The 25,075-nt window shown below is 29.5% G+C and overlaps 1 protein-coding gene across 20 annotated transcripts in view; it reads right to left on the reverse strand.

Moving 5' to 3' along the window:
• Window positions 1-25,075, reverse strand: part of LOC145328765 (uncharacterized) — a 173,387-nt gene that overhangs the window by 99,944 nt on the left and 48,368 nt on the right. For 17 of the 20 annotated variants that reach the window (XR_013882591.1, XM_080172613.1, XM_080172612.1 and 14 more), the window contains exon 1: window positions 11,186-11,309. The exons of 2 other annotated variants lie outside the window; for them this stretch is intronic. Coding sequence is in view for 17 of the 18 variants with exons in the window: in XM_080172613.1 (XP_080028739.1) it covers window positions 11,186-11,290 (105 nt within the window). In the remaining variant the exon portion in view is untranslated. Of the gene's footprint in view, window positions 1-11,185; window positions 11,310-17,408; window positions 17,628-25,075 lie in introns of those variants that run through there. One more of the 20 variants, XM_080172599.1, reaches the window with a different exon arrangement.

Consider the following 25,075-nt stretch of genomic DNA (forward strand, 5'->3'; position numbering starts at 1 on the left):
GGATTGGATTATTATTTTAAACTTTGGCTATGTTTTTACAGATAAGAAAATGGATATTGGATAATGTTTATGTGGATCATGGAAAGAAATCAAAGTAGCAGGTTTCTTCGTACATTCCCAGTAGATTTTCTAATTTTTCTAGCCCCTGAAGGGGGCTCTAACCTTGCGGGGCAATCATTAATATTTATCTAACCTAAGCTGAAATAAAATCAAAAGCTAATGTAAAAATACTACTAAACCCGCTACTTCGTTTTCTTTTCATGATCCGTTTATTTTTTCAAAGTTGATTGATTCAATATATCTTAAGTATTGAGCTTTTTTGATTATAGCGGGCTTGTTGAAATTACTATATGCAAAAAAGACCTTCCTCCGTTAAAAAAATCCTCAAGATATCAATTAATCTATCTAAACTAAAAGGTGAATATTAAAAGTCCTTTTTAGTTATTTTGGAGAAAACACAAAATTTTGCCCAATTTTTACCTAAATTTTAAAATTAAGTATGTTTGAAAACTTTTCAGTTAGGTTAGTTTCGGATTAGCACCTAGAGCTCCCTGCAGGGATTATAAACAGCTTACTTCAAGATGAAAAGGAATGGGGGGGGGGGCGGTTGTTTGAATCACAAAATTGTGGATGTTGCCATAGGTAGATTGATCTGTGCATCAAAATGCATAGGTCGCAAAAAGACAGGTTTGCTAAAGTGATTAAGTCTTTAAATATGCAAATTTATGTTCTAAGAATCTTAGATTTACTCATTCAAAATTTAAACTAAATCAATTAATTTTAAACGGATCTATTGTAGTTCACGGTAAAAGTTTGCTGGAATCGATTATTTCCAAAAACAATCATGAATTATTATTTGCCAAACAGCTGAACATACATGTCATACCGGCACATCGTTACATGTGGCATAGGGCTTGGATTATTTGGATTTCCAGATTATTTAAAGACATTCTAATATTAGTTCTTTTGTCCACTAGCATCCGCAAAGTTTTAAGAACTACACCAGATCTAAGTAATCACATAATAAAAAGGGTTCTAAAGTTGTTTAATATTTTGTGTTCTATGGACATGTATTTTCCTGTTGCTCTAATTAAAGCATTTCAAAATATAACAGTTAGTTACACTAGGCCTATATTAAAATGACTCATCTTGATAAAATATTCTTCTTAGAACCGCAGCGCAGTTACTCTACAAATCGCGAAAAAAAGTCACTTAAAATTAGATGTAACTTTTTATGAAGTTGTTGAAAGCAAAATGGAGCAATAAAACAAAAAAACTACTTTTTGTGATCGTCTGTTATTTAAAACAGGCATATGTGCAATGTATAACACTTTTCGTAATATGGAAAGAAAAAGAAGTAGCGGGTTTCGTCGTATTTTCACTGCAGCTTTTGATATGTTATTTTAAGTTAGATTAGGTAAATGTCAATAATTACCCCGCACGGGCTATAAATAGGAGAAAAGCTACTGTGAAAATACGACGACACCCAACATTAAATTTTCTTTTTTAATGTCTTTTTGTCCTTTCTAATATTTTTCCGTATAATTATCATTATTTTGGGACAAAAAACACATTCCAATCCCCTTACATCAGAATAATTTATTTGTATGTAATAAATGATTTATGATTTGAAGAAGTAAAAAGAGTTTGTCATATAAAATAGATTAAGTCTGTCTGTCTGTCTGTCTCTCTTCTCATCCTCTCTCTGTCTCTCGTTCTTCGCCAGTAAATCTTCAATCCAACAGAAATAATGGGATCCTTAAATTGTATAAAAAATCCTTTTTCGTTGATTTATCTTTTCTGGAGAAAACATATTTTAATTTCTTAATGGCTTGGCTAACCTCCGCAAATTTAGCCTATTCATATTCATATTACAAATTAAGCAATCATTTAGATTAAATTGTACAAAGGCAGTTCATGTAGCGCGGTATGAATTTTATAATTCCCCCTTGCCTCTAGAGGCGTTGCTTTTAAATAAGTTAAACAATATCTCATGTAATAACTCGAAGATATTTTAATTTTAGCATATTTTATTTATCCTTAAGCCATGGTGTTTCACTCTTGATTTTGCATTGTTTTATCATATTCAATTTAAATCAAGGCATTGTCTGAGATGCAGGGCTATATATGTATCTCATAATTATTTAGAAACAGGGCATCATATGTCTTTCTTAATTACTTATAAGAATAGAAAGGGCAAAGATAGATACGTTTTTTTAATAATAAATTTTATGTTACCCTTCAATTTATCTGAGTTAATCATAAATATTATTTTATATCCCGATAAAAAAAAGTTACACACTCACACATTATAAATTGGGTTAGACTTGTAAATTGTTGAAAACCGCTAAAAAATTAGGCAGAAGTGGCAGAGGAAAAGGGATAATGCATTAAAAGAAAAACTATTATACACATGTTTTAAACCAGTCAGTGTAACATTTTCTTAAATTTTACATTAGCTTCTTTACAAAATACTAACAATATACTAAATAGTTTAATTAAATATTTTAGTTTTTAAGACAGTTTTAAGGTATGCAATCCCTTGTTTGTGGACAGAGGAAGTTGTTATTGCCTATATACCCGCCCTATCTATTCCTTTTCTTCATATACAGACAAATATGTTGAATAACAAACAATAGTAGAAAAGGGTAGACAAAGATTCAAGTTAACGTCTGGTTTATGACTTCATGTCAATTTTTCATGTAAACGTTATTATGTTTTATATAAACCTTTACTTCAAGAAACCTATAGAAACCATGTTTTAATTATGAGTATTGGAAATTTTGATAACCAAAATTGTAATTTTTGTTAGAATATTTTCATATTTAAACCAGTTTGGATGCTTTTACATTGTTTAAGGGACTGTCATATTTGTGGTAAGTATAGATTTCAAGCTGTTTAGCAAAAGGTTGATTTCCCTGAGGCTTACTGGCGGCTGACGCGCGGCTGCCAAGCGCTGATAATTATCCACTGTTAAATCCAATGTAAACTATTTTTTTATTTAGATAACTTATTCCTTTTTATTAACAATATGTATCTTATGGTTTGTACCTTATATGTAAGTGTGCGATACTTATTATGAGTGTTTTTTAAGCCAAAGCTTTTCTATAATTATGGCCGTTACGTATAATGTTTTTGTAACAGATAGCTTTTATCAGGCATGTTAGAATCGTCCTATAGATTTCAAACCTTGTATGATGATTCCTATAACAGTTAGGTACGATTATAAAAAAAGCGTAGCTATAAAATCATTACCAGACCGTCCTTAAGTATAATTTAAAAATATAACTTTAAAAAAAATCTGTTTGATATTTTTTCAAATCTTCATCTTTTTTTGGAATAATTTTTCCTAGTAAAACAAAGTACAATGCTATAAGCAAGCATCTGTAAATTTACTTATTAAGACTCATAAATTGATAGTCTACATGTTAAGGGCTGTTGACACTCTACAAATGTTTATGATCCTTTGTCCTACTGAAAAACAACTAATAATATTGTATTATAAATAGTTTTCTGCTATTTTTTTGAAGTATTCTTTTTAATTGAGATAAAAAAAGTATTTTGAGTTGCCTATTTCTTGACATAACAATAATTTGTCATCAAAAACTGTACAGCCATGTTCAATGTTAGAATCGAGGGGATTTAATCACGGATCTAGGGATGGCACAGGACAATGGGAGATGAATTGATATTCCAGAATCGGAACCGTTTAATAACTGCTGTATTAGAACCAGTTATCAGATATTCTGGAAAATCATGTGTAGCATCGCATTACAAACAATTTTCCACGAAAATTATAATTTTTCATTTTAGTATCTGCGGAAAGCTGTATGATTCAGCTATTGCCATTTGGGGGAAGAATTATTTATCGTCCATTGTCCTTTATCTCCTTGGAATTTAATCCAATCACATATAAACATCCACACACACACACACACACACACACACACACACACACACACACAAACATACACACAAACACACAAATTTTAGGGGTTTCCTCTTTTTTTAACCCCTCTATCTCTCTCACCCTATCTTTCTTTAAATCTTTTTCACTATCTACCTACCTATCTATCTTTTAAAACCATTCACATACCAACTTACTCATTCACTCTCTCTTTCTTTCTCCTTCCTCTCTATTTATTTCTCCCTCTCTCTCTCTCTCTCATTCTCTCTCTCTCTCTCTCTATCTATCTCGTTCTTCTCTCTCTATCTGCTCATTCCAAAGATTTTTGTGTGTAAACTCAAGGTCGCGCGCGCACACACACACACACACACACCATCAACAACAATAATAAGGAGGAATAATAACGGGGAACCAAACTAAGGTTACTAACCGAAACAACCAAAAAATTTAAATCTTAAAATTTCAATGTTGGGTTCAAGATTTCAATAATTTCCATTTGAACTTGATTTAAATAAGAAGCCAATAAAATTTCAGATAAAATGGATAACTTTTATACTGTTGAAAATTTTTCGAATTTTTTCGAATTCTTTAGCTGTTATGTATAGTATTACCTAACCTACCCCTGCAGATTACCAAGTACCCAACTAACCACTTTACCGGCCTTTTCCAACCCCCAAGTTTATTCAAAAATAGTCAAAACTATTCTGCAAATGAAAAATTTTAAATGCTATACAAAAAAGTTTTTCTCAAGAAAGAGTTCATAGCCACAAAAAAATAAATGTTTATTAGCAAATTTTCTTACATCTTATAAATAAGAAACACAACAAATGTTGTTTAATAAAAGTAATGAAATATATTTTGCTTTTACATTTTATTAAATTTCATTAGATTTTAACTTACACTTTGTATATTTTTTTCTTCAGAGAAGACTTCCCTATTCCGATTATGTGTGTGTTGCTGTGTGTGTGTTTGTTTGTGTGTGTGTGTGTGTGTGTGTGTGTGTGTGTGTGTGTAAGTGTGCGTGTGTGTGTTGATGGTTGAAAATCAACCCCTCTCTCCTGTATCACTTCATCTACTGAGTCGAAGTAGATAAATAAAAGTAATAAATTATTATAAATTTAGTTTAAAAATTATTCTCTATAGTGAAAAATTAAAAGGTCTTTTATCACTTTGGAAAGCCTAAATCCACTGAAATATGGTTTTAAAACAAAATCATTACAAAAAAGGCTTATACCTTACTTAAAAAGTTGTCTTTAGGTAAATCTATTTATGCAAAAATCTTAAAGTATCTTAAAGACAAGGAACGATTAATTTATACACATCCTTTCTTCTGATAAACAAAATTACCCGTTCTTTAATTAAAATTAATCGTGAAAAAGTTTTAACAATGCTAATTTATTCTACCCAAAGTCCCCAAAGTTTTTAAGCCAACAAATGTTTGGGAACAGTATAATATTTTATCCAATGTTCGCACATTCACTGAAACAATGTCACAATTAGATTAGATGTAGTTAAAACTATCGTCTAAATCCTTTTGAGGTGCAAAAAAAATTAGATGTATGCGCTTTGATTTCAAGCATCTTTCATTTAGATTGGTTATGCGCTTAAATTTTTGTATGTGTGTGTGTGTGTGATTTTGTGTGTGTCTGTGTATGTGTAATTGTGTGTGGCCCACCCCTCTTAATATCTGATCAATATTGTCAAGTGTTTGTGTGTGTGTGTGAACGTGTGTATATATATATGTGTGTATGTGTGTGTGGTTGTGTGTGTGAACGTGTGTATATATATGTGTGTGTGTGTGAGTGTATGTGTGAGTGTGTGTGTGTACTATACATATGCATGACCCTGCCTTGAATATTTGAGTTTTCAAAAATAAAGGGATAAGAAATTGGGTTTTATGAGCCTTGAACAAAAAATATTTATTGAACTGATTTACTATACAAGGCCAAATAAGACCCAAACATTTCAGAATTGATTTCATAATTCGAAAAATATCTCATGAAATTTTAAGGATTTGGAATTTTTAAGTTCGCCAACAAACAGTTCAATCACTTTAAGATGTAGATACATATATCATAAGATGGATTATGGCTATTTTCAATTTGAATAAAAAAAAACAGTAAATCCCAATTTAATAATTTATTCATCAGAATTTGAAATTAATTTTTGATATCATCAATTTTGTAACACTTTTTCTTTTTCAATTTGTGTAAGGCTTTATTGTTGACTATGGGATTGTTGTTTGTGATTGATCAAGAACCAAGACATGGCACTAAAATTCTGTATAGTGGAATAATTTTGGAGCGGGGATCTAAAGGGAAAAGATTACATCCACAAGATCATTAAACTTTAGAAACTAAAATTTAGTAATAAAGCCTCTAGAATATTGAAGTATATTGTTACTGCTACGTCACTCAAGGACATAATTGTCCTTGCTTTAATGTCAATAGGTATGTGTTTGTTAATATTTTTATATTTATATATGGCATGATTAAAGGGGTGGGCTTACACCCCCCTATGTCAACTCATCCATAGTCAACATAGTGTTTCATATTCGCAACAAGGATGACAAGCGAAGCACATAAAATTGTGGATGGTCAAACGGAAAAAGTGAGCTATTTTGTCATAAAATATAAATAACTTTTGCATAAAACATGTATTTTTACTATATACTAAATGTCAACCGTCTGTCTTGAATAGCAACTTACAGATTCATGTTTTCCCCGACAGTTTATTACAAACGGACGGACGGACATTTAGAATTATAGAGCAGCATCGCTACTAAAAATAACAATAGTAATCAATTAATAGTGTATTCCAGTTTGGCTTTTTAATACAGATTAATATCCGAGGAATTAGAACCGGTTCTCGGCCATAGAGAAAATTTGTGCTATTAATTATCTTATTATTATTTATTATGAGGTTCTGATTATTTAATAAATGTGGTACATTTGTGGAAATGATTGCACATCTGATTAGAGATGAATAAATATATATTGTCACAGAGAGAGAGGAAACAATGGGTTGTTTAATACACACGAGTCCCCATAGTATTCTTATTCGTTGGCTTAACAACTTTGGGGAATTCAGTAAATTTTATTGGTTGGTTAATTAAGTTAAGTGTTCGAACGTATAAACCAAGAATTTTGCTCTACGGAACGGGTAATTTTATGTATCGGCCATTGTCTTATTCCTCTAGATCCTTGTGAATAAATGTATATTGTCAACTTATTATTTCCAAATCAGGGTTTGTACATTTTGTTCATCAAGGATTTAATACTAAAGGTTTAAAATCAAAGTTACTGGGAAGGTTTGCAACTATTTTGTTCAGATAATATTTAAAAACTAAAGGTATAAAATTGGGGATTCTAAAAGCTAAGGGGATTCTAGGATTTTAGCCAGCTAAATGATTGTTATTAAATAAAATTATAGTAGATTTTTTTCCACAAGAACTTCCACTAAAATTAATCATTATTAGAGCTATATTCATTGTTTTGCCTTCAATTGGCAATCGTAAAACAGCTTTCTTCAAAATATATAAATACATGCTTTCCATCTTTTAATTGGTTTTGATTATTCAGCCATTATTAATATTTGTATTGTATTTTTCAACTTTTGAGAACAATATCTATTATGCAAAGGAATGTGTTTGATTTAGGCTTAATCTTATCTAGATCTATCTATTTTTGAAAAATCGGCTGAATCAAAATAAGCTGCGAAAAAAGGCAAGCTTAAATTTAATTCAATAACGTGTCCGTGCTGTGGGGAAGCCGAGCGAAGCCGCTAAAAATAATACTAAGAGGAAAATACCAAATAGTTATTTTGGCTTGTATTGACAATAAACTATTGAACAAGACACATTTCCTCTGTGTAAAGCAATTTAGTAAATGGATCCAATTAATAACAGAAATTAAAATTTAAACTCCTAATAAAAATTTATGCTGTTTATGATTCTTAATTTTAACTCTGCAGTATGATTCTACAGGTGCCAGAGTATATTTATTTTTGATACTCCTTTCAAAACTGCTTCCAAAACATTTAAAGTAACATACTTTTTGCTAACCATTAAAGTATTAACAAATAAAAACATTAATTTTGCAGTTATTATCAACAAAGCACCGACTATGATGTTTATCAGGCCAGATAGCCAATCTAAATTTTGCAACCTATGTCAAGAAATTCTAAAACCAATAAAAAAAATCAAAGAAGTTGCAGGGACCATCGGACATGCGGTCATATACTTATCCTATTATATAAAGTAGTAAATTTTTTTTTGTCTGTAGCGAAGGATCTCGCTAACCTCTGAACCGATATGATTCTCCTTTAGAATGTAGCTTTCCATACTTCCTGTGAAGGATAATAATTATTTTTGAGGAGGTTACAAACACCCTCTCAAGAGAAATCATCCTTAGAAAAAAAATTAACCACCCCCCCCCCCCTCTACAAAAATTTACTTTATTAAAATAAAAAAATAAAAATGGGGGGAGGTTCGATCACCCCTCCTTCACGCAAAATATAATTTTTATTGTTATAAACTTCTTACAGTGATTAAATAAGCGCATCAATCATTAAATTCTTTAATGAATTGAGCGAACAAAATCAAACAATGCTTTTTAGAAAGGAAATGAGCTGGCAAAAAAACAAATGGGCGTTTAAGGGGGAGGGGGTGGGTTTGTTTTAGTCATGTGACCAAAAATGTGTGCGCCCCAATGCCGCGTTGATTGTTGTCACGCATAAACACACACTCACATATGAAGAAGTGTGCCATTGCGTATTTGCAACTCATACCATTAAACCACGTAGTTTTTAGACTAGCGTGTTTGAAAGGGAAAAGTCTTTTATATAGAACAGTTTTTGCCTTCAAGTTGCTTCTTGCTAATGCTCTAAATTATATTACATTAAAATTTGACAATCTAGCAACTGCGCCTCTGGCATCTAGAGGCTCTCCTTCAAATTAAGAACACAATCGTCTGTATGGTAAGCGAGAACAGAAAAAACAAAAACCTTTTTACTTAATGTAATACTAGTTTCTAGTCTCTTGGTTAGTGCTAGGATTTCAGTAAAATAGCATAAAACCACAAAAACAAAAACCTTCAGTTAAAAAAATCTTACTACTTTACATTATTGGATTGAGAAATAAGTTTGTAAAAACAGGCAGCAATTTTGTAAGAATCTTAAATAATTAAACTCCAATGTTATACTGGTATTTGCCAATTAGTGACAAGGTTTAACTTCTTATTCTCTAATCAACTATAAGTGACGGTTGTCACAGGATTTATTTACAGATTTGTCCATTTTTAGCAGCGTTGCTGATCTACAATTGAGTTATGTAAGTACGTCTATCCAACCATCTGACGGTAATTAAAAATCGTTATAAATCTATTGCATTAAAACACACTTACAAACATAATCAAATACTTACAGTAGAGGTAATGTAAGGGAGGTAGTGGACATTGGGCTGTCTACAATACTAGTCAACAAAGTGTTGTGATAACGTTTTCTTATTAGTTAGCTTAACAGCTTTGGGGTTTTTATTGACTTTTCAAATGGTTGAATGTCCAAACTCTTCAACCACTAATTGGTATCCACAGAAGGGGGGATTTTGTGTATCATCAGTAGGCCATTGTCTTGCCCTTTTAGATACCTGGGTAATCTATAACTTAAATTGTTTCATTTAATAAATATGTTACTATGTTATCCTATTATTTTCTATTTTGATTTTATGTTGGCAATTCTTATTTAAACCAAGCTGTGTAACTTATTAGTAAACTCAAACTGTTAAAACCCAAAGAAAAGACAAAATCGTCAATCATTATTGGTGACACTGTGTGCAAAAAAAGATAAAATGTATATGTTCTGCATATTTTTCATAGAATCTAATAGTAATTAAATATATGTAGCCAAAATATGCACGTTTATCAGAATATTTGCGGCTGTGAAACAAATATATATTTGGTTCGTTCTAGCAATTACTGTTCAATAAGTTTAATATGTCAGTCTGTCCATTTGTAAACAAACTTGAATTGATTCAGAACTACCTAAATCTTGAAACATAAAATGCTTATAATCCAAAAATTGTTGTTTATATTGATTGTATAAGAGTCTACTGTTTTTTTTATATTCAAAATACATATAGTTTATTACTGCTACGCTAGTTATAAGCATGTTGTCCCTATTTTAATTTGAAAAGTTTCTAATAATACATTGGAGACTTCAAATGTTTTATTTAAATATGAAAAGATAAGCTTATATACAGATTTATCTATAACTAATGTTATCTATTAACCTTTTGAATTTAAATAAGTTGTTTTGACTTATTTAAATTTGAGATATAGAGATAAAAAGATAAATACTAGTGAAACTTTTCCAGTGCTTAGATATAATAATTTTGGATTGTCACCCACAAGGTATTGCAGCCGAAGAATTGTACATACCTATAAAAGCAAAGAAAAAAAAATAGTTTATGTTATGTTTTGCACTTGAATTAAAATTTTTTTAAAATTATTTACGGAATAGTTTTTCCCTGTATAAATTTGATTTATGATAGTAAATTTATTAAAATATCCTAAACTGTGTTTTAAAGAGCACAGCTACTATATTATTTGATTGTGTTTCTATAAAAATGTGCATCTGTGATTATAAATTTCAAAGGTAAACTGTATTATTTCATATGCATTCGAATTACAATTATTTATAAGTTTACTATTGTTTTTCATCAAAAAAGTTATTAGACCTCTCGGTAAAAGGAGGGGAAGTCGAGCCTCCACTTTACACATAAGGTATAGAAAGAAAAGTGAAAAAAAATCAGGGGTTGTTTCTCATGCGAGGTCTCCCCCAAAATAGTTATAATCCTTCCCTGGACCTGTAAGGAGCTTGACTGCAAAGGACTCGAATCATATAGGTCCAGCAGTTAGAGAAATCTTAACCTAAAGACACACACACAGACATTCCGTTACTTTTTTATAAATATGAACATTAATGTTCTTGTTTTAAGATAAATATAAATACTAACTGTTGAAAGATTTACCACAATGCCTAACAATTAATATAAGATATAATAATATGTATAATGGATGTAGAATATACGTGGATATTATGACAGGAGAAAAATTGTCGTCAATTTATAGGTTGCAATTTAAGATCCAAATAATAATACATATATCCAATGTATATTTTTATGCATTTTCTGTTTATTACAAAATGGGGTTCCATGCACTTTGAGGGAAAGCACCGCTTTACTTTATGGATGGATGTAGTCATCCTGTTTTATAAGCATACCTTATCTAGCTGATAAACTCTGAAGCTTGATTTCAGCTCCTTGGTTGGGGTAAAGGAGACATAGGAATATTTTATCCGCGAATATCTTTGAGAATGATCACCCATTTTTAGATCACTTTAAAGGGAAAATTCCATAGAGTGTTATTGATTGAGTAATCTCGAAAAGTTATCGTTGTTTGTGACTTTAAAATTAGTTATTTATTGCGTCATATTATAGACAGTTTTCTGTGGATATTAAAATGGAAAAAGTATAAGATTAAAGCCAGTTTTGTTATCCTGGGCCTTCGGCTTATCTTATGATTTTAATTTTTTTATTCGTGGACAATTGTCTGTAATACAAGGCTGTACATGAACGTTTAGTATGGCTGAGTACCGGTTATAATCCACTGGATATTAATCGGTTTCGAAGCCAAACTGGAAATAAATATAAAAGGCAATCACAATTTGAAAATTATGATAATTTCTGCAAATAGAGTCTGAGTAGGTTTTAATATTTAAAGAAAAATAACTTTCTATGAAACTATCCTTTTTATGGTATTTAGTATATTAATTTTCACTTATTGGTAATTCATTATTTTTTGTTTTTACTTATTGTAAGTAATTTCATTACTATCTGAAAAATTTTAATTACAAGGTAATTAAGCTGTATTTTTTGGACTTTATAACAAGGATGAAAACATAAGTTAGTATGCAAATAGCAGGAGAAAAATGTTTAAATACATAGATTAAAGTTCATAATTATTTATCGGCCCCTCAGGGCAAACAAACTTGCTTTAAACTTATCATTATTCATTCTAATATTCACGGAAAATTGTCTTTAATTTGATGATATACATGATTTTTTTCAGTATGGCTGAGAACCGGTTTTGATAATCCGGATATTAATCGGTTTCGAAGCCATACTGGAAATGAATTTACAAACTTGAAATAAATAGTAATATTTGCCTTTCTAAATTAATCAAAGAATTAGAATTATAAAGCAGCTTTGCTTCTAACAAAGTAACCTTATCTTTAAACACAAATTGATCAATGTTAACATACATATGTATATTAAAAGAAAATAGTTATTTATCGGATTGTATTATAATCAGCTTTCCGCGGATACAAACATGTACAATTATAAGATTAAAACCAGTTTTTTAGACCCAAGATGATAATTTTTCAGAGAAGTTAACCGAATATTAATCAGTTTCAATATATAATAACTTTAATAAAGAATGTACAACCTTTGGAAGTTATATGACCAAATCATAATTACACATGCTGACAAATAGACCGACACTAGAATATATAGGGTAGCTTCGCTACAAAAGATCAAATTATATGTTAAAATAGCTGTCAAAAAATGATATTGAAAAAATTGAGTGATATTCAAATTTTTGTAAAAAATGGGCGTGGTCATATGTAAATAGTGACTAGCATGCATTTTTATCAGCGCACCCTCTATTAAATATGTCTTGCTGTCGGTATAAACTTTGTAAAACTTTTTATTGTTTTATCTTAAATTTTTATTGCTATGGTAATACTAAACTTATTTTTTTTTAAAATAACTAATTTACATTTATTTTTACTGTTTATTGTAAAAATTACATGATTATTTTAAAGCAAATTTTCAATGCTACTTAACACAAATAAAATAAAAAATGCAACATCTGTAACTACACACAAATTCACTTTTAAAAACTAGTTCCAAACGTGTCAAGCATCTACATAATAAAAATATGTTTCACAGCTTTTTTGCAAATTTTTATAAAGCACTTTGTTTGTAAAAAATTTCACCATTTTTAAGGCACTAAAAATATCATCGAACCCTTTTTTATTTGGCTAGGTCTTTTAGGCTTCAAGAATAAACATTGACTAAAACTTAATTAACATCATGTGTTGGGTAAAATTTTAATATACTAGACATCTTTCACAGACTTACAGGGATCTAAAGGGATAAGACAATGGCCGATAAATTCATATACAACCCAAATGTTGTTACACAAAATTACCCCTTCTGTAGTGGTTGGATTGTTTGAACACTCAAAATGATAATCCAACCAATCAAAATTCAATAAAAGTCCCCAAAGTTGTTAAGCCAACGAATTAAGAAAGTAAGAAAACGCCATTGTTAAACTTTGGGGACTATTGTAATAAACAGCCTATTGTCCCCTCTCTCTCTGCAGACTTCTATATATGGAATCACATGTAATAGATAATCAAAACTTAAATTTATAGTTTAGCAATAGCATGTTAGACTTGGAACCATCGCGTTGACATGCATTTGCTTTGGCAAAATTTTGTAAAAGATGCAGTTTTTTAGTTAATTTGTCAAACTTTCTACCTCGACACAAGATTGAAAATTAAGCATTGCTACTGGGAATCTTTATCTTCCAAGTAACTATATTCTGATAAGTACTATAAGGCTCTAATTCAATAACATGACAACAGTGTTGATCAGAAGTTTAACAGGGATCGTAATTCAATAGCTCGTAATTTATCCTATCTTTTTGTAGCCAGTATAAAGAATTTCAATTTATCCATTGGCTTATAAACATTAGGGGAGCTTTTATTTATTAAGGATTGACCTGTTATTTCAAAAATAGATAAAAAAAACTTCCCAATAAAAAAGAAAAAGCAATCTAAGATTTATTTAGGAAAAAACAGTAAGGCATTTAAAAATTGACAATAATTGTAGTTAGGTTTGATAAAAAATTAGATGTGCTGTCTTGAAAATAACCCTGATTTAACTAAACCAGGAAAAAAGCACAAAAAGGAGGACCACACTAATATGTAAAGTAGCTGAAGGACTGTCCATTTCAATTTTATAGAACTAAATGAAATCAAAAGTTAAGGGTAAATCCTTTCAAATTTTCTAGGCTATCCTACAAAATTTTTACAGGATTTGCTCTATTGATTATAGACATAACTAAAGTAAAATTTTTATTACTTTTTCAAATGCATTATGTTCTGTACTGTAGAAATATGATTTTAGTACTTTCCTTTTCTTTCTCAATAGAAAATGGCTACTAAAGTAAGAATATCAAAAATAAAAATAGAGGTAGAGTATATAAGATTATCTGTAGTTAAATTTTTACTTTTGACTATTAAAAACTAGATCTTTAATTTTTTCAAATTCATTTTGTTTCAATCCACTATTAAAAGATCTGTCGATGATAATAAATCTATTGGGATGAAAAACTTATTTTATCATCCATAGAGAAAAATATAAAAGAGAGGAATCGAAGCAACTAGAAGACGAAAATAGGCAGTGGGCCTAGAGGCCTACTCAGCGCTAAAATTTATTGCTATTCCACTACTTTTCAAATGGGAGGATTAAAAATTATTAAAAAAAATATTTTTTTTACTTTTTACTATTTCCATATTTAGGGCAAGAATATTAGATTAGATATTTTCGTTTTAATGTTTTAATTAAAAATTACATAGAATTTTATTTTTATTTTAAAAAATTTGTTCATGAAAGATGAATCCTTCTATTTCTAAAAAGGGGGAAATTTTTTTCATAATGAACATTCAGCTGATTCTGACCGCCCACGGCTGTTTGCTAAATATCGCTTTTCTTTTTATTCACATTATTATTTATGATTGACTTACAAAAAGCCCTGGGCGGCTTTTGATTTTCGTCTGCTTCTAAATTTAGGGATGGGGAAGTAGTATTTTACCATGAAAAAGGGGTGAGTATTCATCCTCTTATCCTTTTTCCTTATGTTATCATCTTAGTTTATAAATATAAATATTGCATTTAACCCAAAACTGACAAATTTACACGGAAAAAGGAAACGGCAAACAAACAAAAATAAGGACAATGACTGAACATTTAATTAACTTTCCAATTTTTGCATCTTTTTAACTTTTAAAGAAGATTACAAATATTTGGAGGAAGATAGATTAAAGATCAATTTGCTATTCTCCCTATAAAAAGAATCCAATTGATAATTATGAAATATGTAATAATATTAACTTATCCCTTAATTCTAGGAACTAAACATATGATATAAACACATTACTCACTCTCATGCACAATTAATTTTATTAGATAGTTCAGTACTTTAGGGCATTTAACTAAAGATACTGAAAATAGCTCCAACTACATTTATGAAAGGAGAATATGACTTAACCAATACCAAGAGCTGCGATTCAGCCAATTAATTTCATTTGAAATTGCCAAACGTTAAATAGTTTGTTTGCGTAGAGTTGGCGTAAAACTTGTTTTTATGTAACTGAAGAGAAGTGGGTTAGAAGGGGAGAAATAAGGCAAGAGTGTTGTGGGGAAATATTCACTTGGAATTGTTGTCAGAATCAGCATCTTGTCCCTGGCCGATACCAATAGATGCCTAGTTAAATGGCAAAAAGCAACCCAGTAAAATCAATAATAAAATAAAAAAATCAATCAATAAAAAAAACATCTAAGAATCCAGCCGTTTTTTATATCATAAGTAGCACACTGACAGAAACATATATTAATAGTGTCAATTACTACAGTACTTGCAGGAATTTAGTCGCCAAAGGTGCAAAGCAATTAATGATAATTTGACAAGACTTGAAACTTATTTAAATGAAGATATGGATATTTTGTCTGATGGAAAGCTATTTTGTCTCAAGTTTTCCGCCACAAATTTTAGATACAAGATAAATATTTCAATGTATGTTGTCATCCTTGTAAAATTAATAATTTGATAACATTAATCAAACAAAAACTGCATTTTTTGATTGATGGCTATTTGTTGTCAAGGGACAATAAATAAAACAATCAGACGACTTCATATTATCTAAAATTGACAAAAAAAACTCAGCTTGAAAATTTTAAAATGATAACGGCATTGATAATGAATTTAAAAAAAACATGTAGAACTTTTTCAATGGTTAGTGCAGCAACACAATGAGTTAATTGTTAATGGTGTATAATTGTATATAAAACCAATTATGGAGTAGCTGCTTTCTAATTATTTCTAATGCATTTATTCTTATCTTTAGCAAAGAATCCATATTTACTTTAGGCTTAAGCCTTGACTTAATATAACTCAATGCATTTGAAAAGGTTATGAGGCTTATTCTAGGAATGCTACCCAAGAAATTTCATCTTTGCCATGAACACAAATTTTAAAAAAAACATTCTATTTTTGCCCCCCCCCCCCTAAAAAAAAAGAAACTTCTGAATTTGCCAATTGATGTGAAAAGTTTCAAACATACATATGGCGTCAATAAATCAAAAGATTCAATTTATTTAAAAGGCAATTACTTTAAACAGGGGATAGAGCAATGCATGCTAAAAAGCAATTAGTTAAAAGAAATTTAAGTGAATCATCAAAATAACAATGATAATATTTTACAAATTTTACTATGATGTCATTTAAGATTATTAATTCAGAACAATAATATTTTTAAGATTGCAGCAACTATATGTAGATGAATTGTTCGTCAAGTATTCAGTATTTTTTTTATTTTAATTTTTATCTTCCAAAACTATTTCAGAAATGTTTACATCAGTTGTCCACCCCATTCACCCCTCTTTTCAAGGGTCTGCACTCCCTTAAAACAAACAAGGGTGTTGTCAAGGGAAAAAAAATTACCAGTCAATGGGAACACAGTAATAGTGTCTGACTGATTATGACGTAACAAAAAAAAAATTAGCCAATGAGAGGCCGTTATTGACCAATGGTAAAATTTATAGTGGCCTCTCATTGGCTAATTTTTTGTGTTACGTCATAATCAGTCAGACACTATTACGTGATCGTCAATGGACGTTTTTTAGACTTTTGAGATTTTTCGATTACGTACAGGGTGGACATTAAGGGGTGTGGTGGATACACATCTGACTTTCAAATAACACCACTAGATTTTGGTTCAAGAGGGGTGTCAAAAATTTCAGGTGCGCTCCTGGCAAAACCCTGTGCACGCATATTATTAATTCATTGATTAAAATATCATAGTTGTGATTGTGAGTTTTCCAACTTGCTATTTTATTGTACTCCATTGGGTTGTTTATTACACTAGTCACCAAAGTTTTTAATAGTGTTTTTTGTGGGGACTTGAGTGAATTTTGATTGTTTGATTCATTAAGTTGAGTGTTCAAACGTTTCAACCAATAATATTAATCTACATAAGGTGTAATTTCGTGTCTCCTCATTGGATATGTACATAAATTTTTCGGCCATTTTCTTATCCCTTTAGATCCCTGACTACATAGGGATATGTAAGTATTCTTTTTTAAATAACATACCTTAAAATTTAATCTGTTATATGCTCGTCTGCCTTCCATAAGTAACAATTTATTATTTTATAAACTTTTTAACAATATTTTTTTTCACTTTTTATTAATTAAATATAACTATAACTGTAATTTATATGAATTTATCTTTCCAAATGTTTTCTGTTGTCTTCTAAAGTTGTTTAAACAAACTGAATCATTGAATAAAAGCTGAACATTATCTTTACAAAGTTTCCCAACACCTACTTCCAAAACTTGATGACCAAATTTTTTCTTCTTAAAGCTTGAGGTGGATTCTAAGATTGATTAGTCATAATAATAACATAAAAAACTTGACTGAAATGCAACTGTGACACTGCAGTATTATATTATTCTAAAACCTGTCCGTAGTAAAAATACATACTCTTATATTCATCTCGAATTCCTAGAACCAATTCAAAATGATTAACGGATTATTTTTAATTTTACTCGAAGATTTAAAAAAAATATTTCTCTGAAGAAAAAAATCATATCAAAAGTAATAAATGAATATCTAATATACTTATTTATATCAATTTGATTTTAAGACAGGTTTATCCTTTTAATTCGTGTGTTTTTGTGGTTAAATATAATTCAAAGCAATGTTTTTTCACTGTTAAAAATGAAAAAAGCTAAAACATCATTCAGTATGGCTTTGAAACAGATTAATATCCTTTGTATTAGAACCTGTTGGGAGTCATACTGAAAGATCATGTGTCGGATGATCGGATCACATTAAAGAGGATATTTCACGAATAATAAAAATTAATTAATAATTAATATTTTGTCCTAATACCCGCGGAAAGCTGTCTATAATACGATGCGATAAATAACTTTTCAAACCTGGTTGCAAGAAAGGTAACTTGATGTTTAAATTTATCATGTTTTTTGAGCATTTGCTCAATAACTCAATTATTCGTCCGTTTGTTCATCTTATATTACCATTTATTTTTATTTCTACTTCAGAATATCATCATCCTTGTTAAGTTAAGTATTGACGAATGTAAAAAAAAGAGATTTTCATTGTTTTGCTTAAAAGTAGACACATAATCTTAAAAATTACCATAAAATGTGTTCAAAAAAGGTAATGGTAAACGTGGACAAATGACTTGATGCAATTTCACCATTTCAGATTCAGATGGAGTAATTAATAATCAGCATTCATTTTAACATTATTAATACATTGTTAATCAAATTCAATATTGTTGCACAAGAAACCAGGGATCTAAATGGATAAGACAATGGCCAACAAATTGATGTACATCTCCAATTATGAAACACAAAATTACCCCTTCTATAGATTATAACTAGTGGTTTAAAACTCAGCTAAATGAAGAAACCAATAAAAGTTCCCAAAGTTGTTAAGCCAACAAATAAGAAAACTTTGGGGACTAGTGTAAAAAACTTCCCAATGACCCTTCCCTCCTTGATAAGACCTAGAATTCAAACATAGAAAAATATAGAATAGGTTTTAGGTAGCAAATATCTTAAATAAAAAAACCTCTAAATTTTCCAACAATAAAATTATTATACATAAAGTGTAATTTTGTATACTGTTATTGGAGGTGTACATAAATCTATTATCCATGGTTATATCCCTGCCTTGTCTCCAAAGAAATTGTAATAATGCTCGACTATGCACAATCTTTCTAGTATTAATTAATTCATTAGAAACAATGTATACCAAAGTTAATTGGGTTTACAATTCTTAAAAGTCATCTACCAAAGTCAGAGCCACCAAAACAAAAAGAAGTGGATTAAAAATTATTTCTTTTTTAGTCATTTTTGGGTTGCATATCAATGTATATCAACATTGTTTCTTTCCCTGAAAATTGTCTATTATAATCAGTAGCTAGCTAATTTCAATTGTTATTTATGGCAACGTATTATAGACAGCTTTCCACGATTTGTAAATTAATTGTATGATTATTTCCTGTTGTGTTGTGTTTGCCGAAGGCCTAGTCTAACAAAGCTGGTATTGATCTTAATATTTCTATTGTATTATTCGTAGAAAATTGCCTATAATACGATGTGATACATGATTTTTCAGTATGGATTACAACCGGTTCTAATCCAGCTGAAGCCTGGCTGGAATTTTAAATGAGTTCGTGTTAAAGGTTGCAATGGAATTAATGTTTTAATTTTAGTTTTGGCAACTAGTGTTTCTTGTGTTTTTATGACTAATGCATATCCGCCTTCTACATACTTTCTCCAGGGATAAAGATTAATTTAAAATTGGTAAATAAATGAGAAGTATTTTTTATTGACTAAAAAGGTCAACAATCTGCAGAAAAAAATGTTATCTCCATAATGATAGGCGGAAAAGTTAGAGGCATTTATCTTTTACTCAGATAAAAAAAAAGCCCTGCAAAAATATCATTTTATCCCTGATTTTAAGTGGGGCACTACTGCACCTTGAAGAATTATAATTCATGAATCAAAATTAGACCAAAAATGTTTTAGACCATTTTTTGTAATTATTAAAAATCTCTAAAAACCCTATCATAAATTTATATATTTTCTTAAGCTGTATAATTTACAACATTGTTCAATAAAATGCAGCGGCAACGCTAATGGCTACACATTTAAAGATCCAGCTCTGAATAAGCAATGCACACTTTTATAAACTACTTCTTTAACCTGCAGAATAGTTAGGGGCAAATGAATAACTTTCTTCAGAAACAATAACACTGTCATTATTCATTTACTTTTTTATTTATATTTTTAAAGATATTATTTCAATAAAAAGGGCGTTTTATATTTTTTACAAATAAAGTGATTCATAATAAAATATAAAGTAAAATCCATTATTTCAAGGTTGCCCTGAGTTCATTTTCCTTAAAGAAAATTTCTTTCTTTTTAACATCTATTATGAATGCTTTAAAGGTGACGATTTTGCTCAAATTTCGATGCTCATTTTAGCAGCTAAAGACAGGGCGCTAAAAATTAGTAAAGAACCTTGTCTATCAAGATGGAATGAAAACAATTATTTTTCTCAAACATTGCTTTTAGCTCAATTCTGTTCAAAATTATTAGATAAAGGTGGTATATCAACATATCTCATTGAAAAATTTATTAATTTTGTTTTGAAATATAAAGACAACACAAAATATTTTAGTATTTGATTTTTAAACTGTCTCCAAATATAACTAGATAATTTTTTTACAATATATTATAATATCGCTTGTTATTATCAATTTATGTGCTATTTTATAAACTGTATATATTAATAATCCAAGACTATGTGATTTAATTATGTATAGTTTGTTCTTAAAGGAATAAATTATTAAATAAGAAGAAAGAAAAATCAGTGGATATGGAATTTCCCCGATTCTCATTAATTTGCATTAATTTTCAGTGTTGTGCTGCAAGTTTTACATGAGGCTTTACTCATAATATCATTATTAGAATATTGTTATTTAGTTAATAGAACTCTAACATTAATACAAAGACTATTGATAGTGCCTTATAAAAAATGACGTCATGAAATACAAATGACCAATAAGAAGCCAAAATACATTTTACCATTGGTCAATATCAGCCTTTCATTGGTTATTTATATTGTATAACGTCATTTTTTATCAAGCACTATCAACTGCTTCATAAATACATTAATGGTTGTCTAAATCAACGCAAATATTAAGCAAAAAGTGGGGGGGGGGGGTGATTGGTTTAACACTAACAATATAAAGATATATCCCAACAATCGACACCATGATTTGCAACTATTTTTAGAAGATTTTTTGGTTAAAACGTCAGAATCTTTATACGCAATATTTTGACGGTTCAATTTTAGCTGGTTTTCAGCAGTTTTTTTTATTTATCTTATTATTATAAATCATAGTTTGAAGTATTTTTGTAAGAGAACACCAATAAAATTAATGCAAGTATTAAATTATATTCAAAAATAGCACAGCAATATAATATTAGCTATCAATTATTCGCGGAAAGCTGTCTATACTACGATGCGATAAATAACTTTTATATATCTTAACCATTTAAAACTTGGATATTAGCCTGCTCTTTCATTGCTTTAATGGTATCAAATCAAAGAATGCATAATAAACTACCTGGCAATTCATCTATAATCAACTATACCATCCATCTAATGTTTTGTCATTAAGAAATTCTTTTATGTATTTGAGATTGTTTTCAGTTTCTTAAGATAAGTTCTTACGGTTAAATTGTAACATGAAATTTTACAGAGATAATAGAATTGGTAAAGGAATAGAGAATTGTGTAATTCTATAAGTTCATGAATGGTAAAACGTGAAAAAAAAGGAAACTAATCATATAAAACGTTTTAACATGTGGTGATTGCAACCACAACCCTACCCCCTCCACCTATACATATCTTTTACTAAGGATAAGCAACTTAATTGCTGCTTTTTTCCCACAGTGGGGTCGCAATCCCTAGCCCAGTAACCTGAAACCTTTCCTAGACATATGTGATATGTTGTTGAACCGATATAACTATTCTTTCACGACTGCTAGATGTTTGAACTTTCTTATTGAAGTTTCTTATTTACTCTTTGGTTAAAAGCGTAGGAGGAAATCATTCTAGTGTTAATAAAATACAACTCATAGATATTTTTATAATACATAAGCTTTAAAAATATTTTTTTCTATTATAACTGGATAACACTTTAGTACAGTTTTGTTTTCAACAAAAAAAAAAAACTTATCTATAAACCTTCATCATTGAAAAATTCTTCTTTTTCTTGATGAAGTGAATAAATTAACATTAATTACCTGAAAAAAATAGTTAAAATATTAACAATTTATATTCTTAATTGTACATTATATTAATGTTTTATACCTATCTTTTATAAATAAGTGTTTATAGCTTGACGGACAATTTAAATTGAGAAATATATTTATACAAAACAGCAAAATTTTTAAATTATGTTTTAGCTAATAAATCTTCAAAACGAAATTATAGTAGGTTTTTGTCAATCCTATAAACAAGGAAATACTTTTGTTGTCACCTATATCAGTCGCAAAATCATGCAAAGTTCTACAAAAGCCAAAGACTTTTTTGTTAAAATTACATTTAGGTTTATCCACTAAAAAAATCAAAGCTAAATTCAGAAACTTAATATTTTTCTATGTGCTTTAAAACTAATATTTAAAATAGCGTAATTGGTTGAACATGAATGAGTAGGATTGAATACACAGATATGCAACATCATTGCTAAATATTCAAGGATAAAAGGATAGAGAAACAAATTTAAAAAGTGACGTATTTTTTTCTCAGAGAAAAGGGGGGACAATAGACTGTTTATTTTCATTAGTCCCCAAAGTTTTATAATAACGTTTTCTTATTCGATGGCTTAACTAATTTGGGGGCTTTAGTGAATTTAGATTTGTTGATTCATTAAGTTAAGTGTTCACACGTTTCAGCCAATAGTTTTAATCTACAGAAGGAGTAATTTTGTTTATTGTCATTGGGAATGTACATATATTTATCGGCCATTGTCTTATTCTTTAGATCCCTGTCTTATCTTGTTTATCATCAAATGTAAAATTATTCTAGATTCTAAATTGATCAATATCCGCTGCATTAGAACTGGTACTCAGCAATAATGAAAAATCATGTATAGTATCATATAACAGACGATTTCCCACAAATATTTAAATATCAATCTTAAAATTAATACAGTTTCGTAGCCTTCGGCCCCTCGAGGATAACAAAACTGGTTTAATGTTATATTTTTTTTAATATCCATGCATAGATTTCTATAATACGATGCAATTAATAACTATAACTCCACTGAAGGCAGGATTTGGTTTTGAATTGCTGAAACTCAGAAACGTCATTGCCTAGTATTTCAAGATTTTTTGAAAAAAAAGAAACAATTATGTTTTATTTAATACCTTAATTCCTGAAACTATGGTATCAAAAGTCACACAGTCATCCTTAATCGCTGAATAATACGCAAAAATTAAGGGATAATTTTGTTGGTCAAAAAATAATATTTCGCGGATTCGCTAAAAAGGCCTAGTAGAGCAAAGAACCCCCAATCTTATATTAAAATAAATTTAAAATAAAGGGGTGGTGAAGTTATTAGTTTATTTGTTTATCTCTTTAGGTTAGGAAAGTTAGTAGCCCCTCAGTCAGGGATAAGTTACTCCAGGTAAAGGTACCTAATAGGTTGGAAAAAAAAACTTATTTTAATTCATTTGAAAAATAAGGTGTAGGGGGCCTTGCTACAGTACCTAAGAATTTGTTCTGTGCCATAACTAAGTAACTTAAATCTTGTAATTATCACGACTTGGAAAATGTCTTGACAAATAAACAAGCGCTTCTTAATAGCATGCACAGTTTCAAACAAAAGACGTGCAATCAAAGCGTTAATGATCTTAAATAATCTTGATAAATAAACTTATTAGCTTTTAAGATTTTTTTTGTAAATATGTGTGATTACATATTTCTTTATTCTAGAGGAAGTGACAGAATACAAAACTGACAATAACAACTAATAAAACATTAAAAGAGCTCAGAGGCAGAAATTAACACTTTTTAATTGACTCATTAGGTCAAGGATTATAATATAAAAGGTTAGAAAGTAATGCTGTCTTAAAAAAAATAGTCTTATAAAATTCCAAAAAATGTTTTCTTTTTTGGTAAGTTTTCCGACATCCCATTAAATGAACCGATCAAGTTCTCCATTTTAGGGAAGCTTCAGAAAGGTAACAAGATTTGTTTTGGGCTATTTCAGTGTTATATTTAAGAGGTTTATGTTATTTTTCTGTCCCATCGCTCCCCTTTCACAGTGCCTCTACTCTCTGCCGCTAATACATACAAAAAAAGTAGTTGAACTACACTGTTAAGTAGTTTTTGGTACTTGTTATTTTTACTTATAAGTAAAAATAAACGATAATTGTTTAAAACAATTTAAAAACATCGTATACCTTTTTACACACTTTTTTTTAGAAACAAATTTATTCAGTTTTATAATGAAATACATTTTTGGGTGAAATACCAAACTGACGTATTTTGGCTTTTGGCAATAACTATAAAAAGGATCATTTGAATTTTAAAACATATCTTTTAGAATCAGTTAGCTTGCATTCTTTGTAATACTTAACACATGAGGTTAAATATTTAAGCTCCATATTTCCAAAGGTATGTCGTCCAGAGATGGAGGTGAAATTACACTGGTACCCAAAGTTTTAAAACCACATAACTTACTCATTGGTTAAATTTTTTATTCTTTTAGTGAATATAGGACCAGAAGTGTCCGAACTTTTCAACCAATAATGTTGATTTATATAAGTAGTAATTTTGTCACCATTTGTTTTTTAAACATTTCATTTATCAAGCATAGAGCAAGATTACGGTAATACAGTTTATTGTTCTATTAACATTTTAATTATCACAGCTAAAATTATAAAACAACACACTTGCATATTTATTCTGATTATCCCTGTACTGATAATGGCTTTATTACTTGGATCTTGCACCAGATTATCATGTACTCTAATAAAGGGAAACTTGTAGCTGGCTAAGATAACGATACCCCCTTTACCCAATCCCATCCCCTCCTACTGGATGAACGAACAGACCAATAAATGATGTCCATGTTAGTAACCTATATTGACGACAATTTTTCCCCTGTCATAATATCCACGTGTATTATATATCCACTGTTAGGACG

Source organism: Acartia tonsa, chromosome 9 (genome assembly GCF_053477335.1).
Source record: "Acartia tonsa isolate MP-2025a chromosome 9, ASM5347733v1, whole genome shotgun sequence".
NCBI classification, from domain to species: Eukaryota; Metazoa; Arthropoda; class Copepoda; order Calanoida; family Acartiidae; genus Acartia; species Acartia tonsa.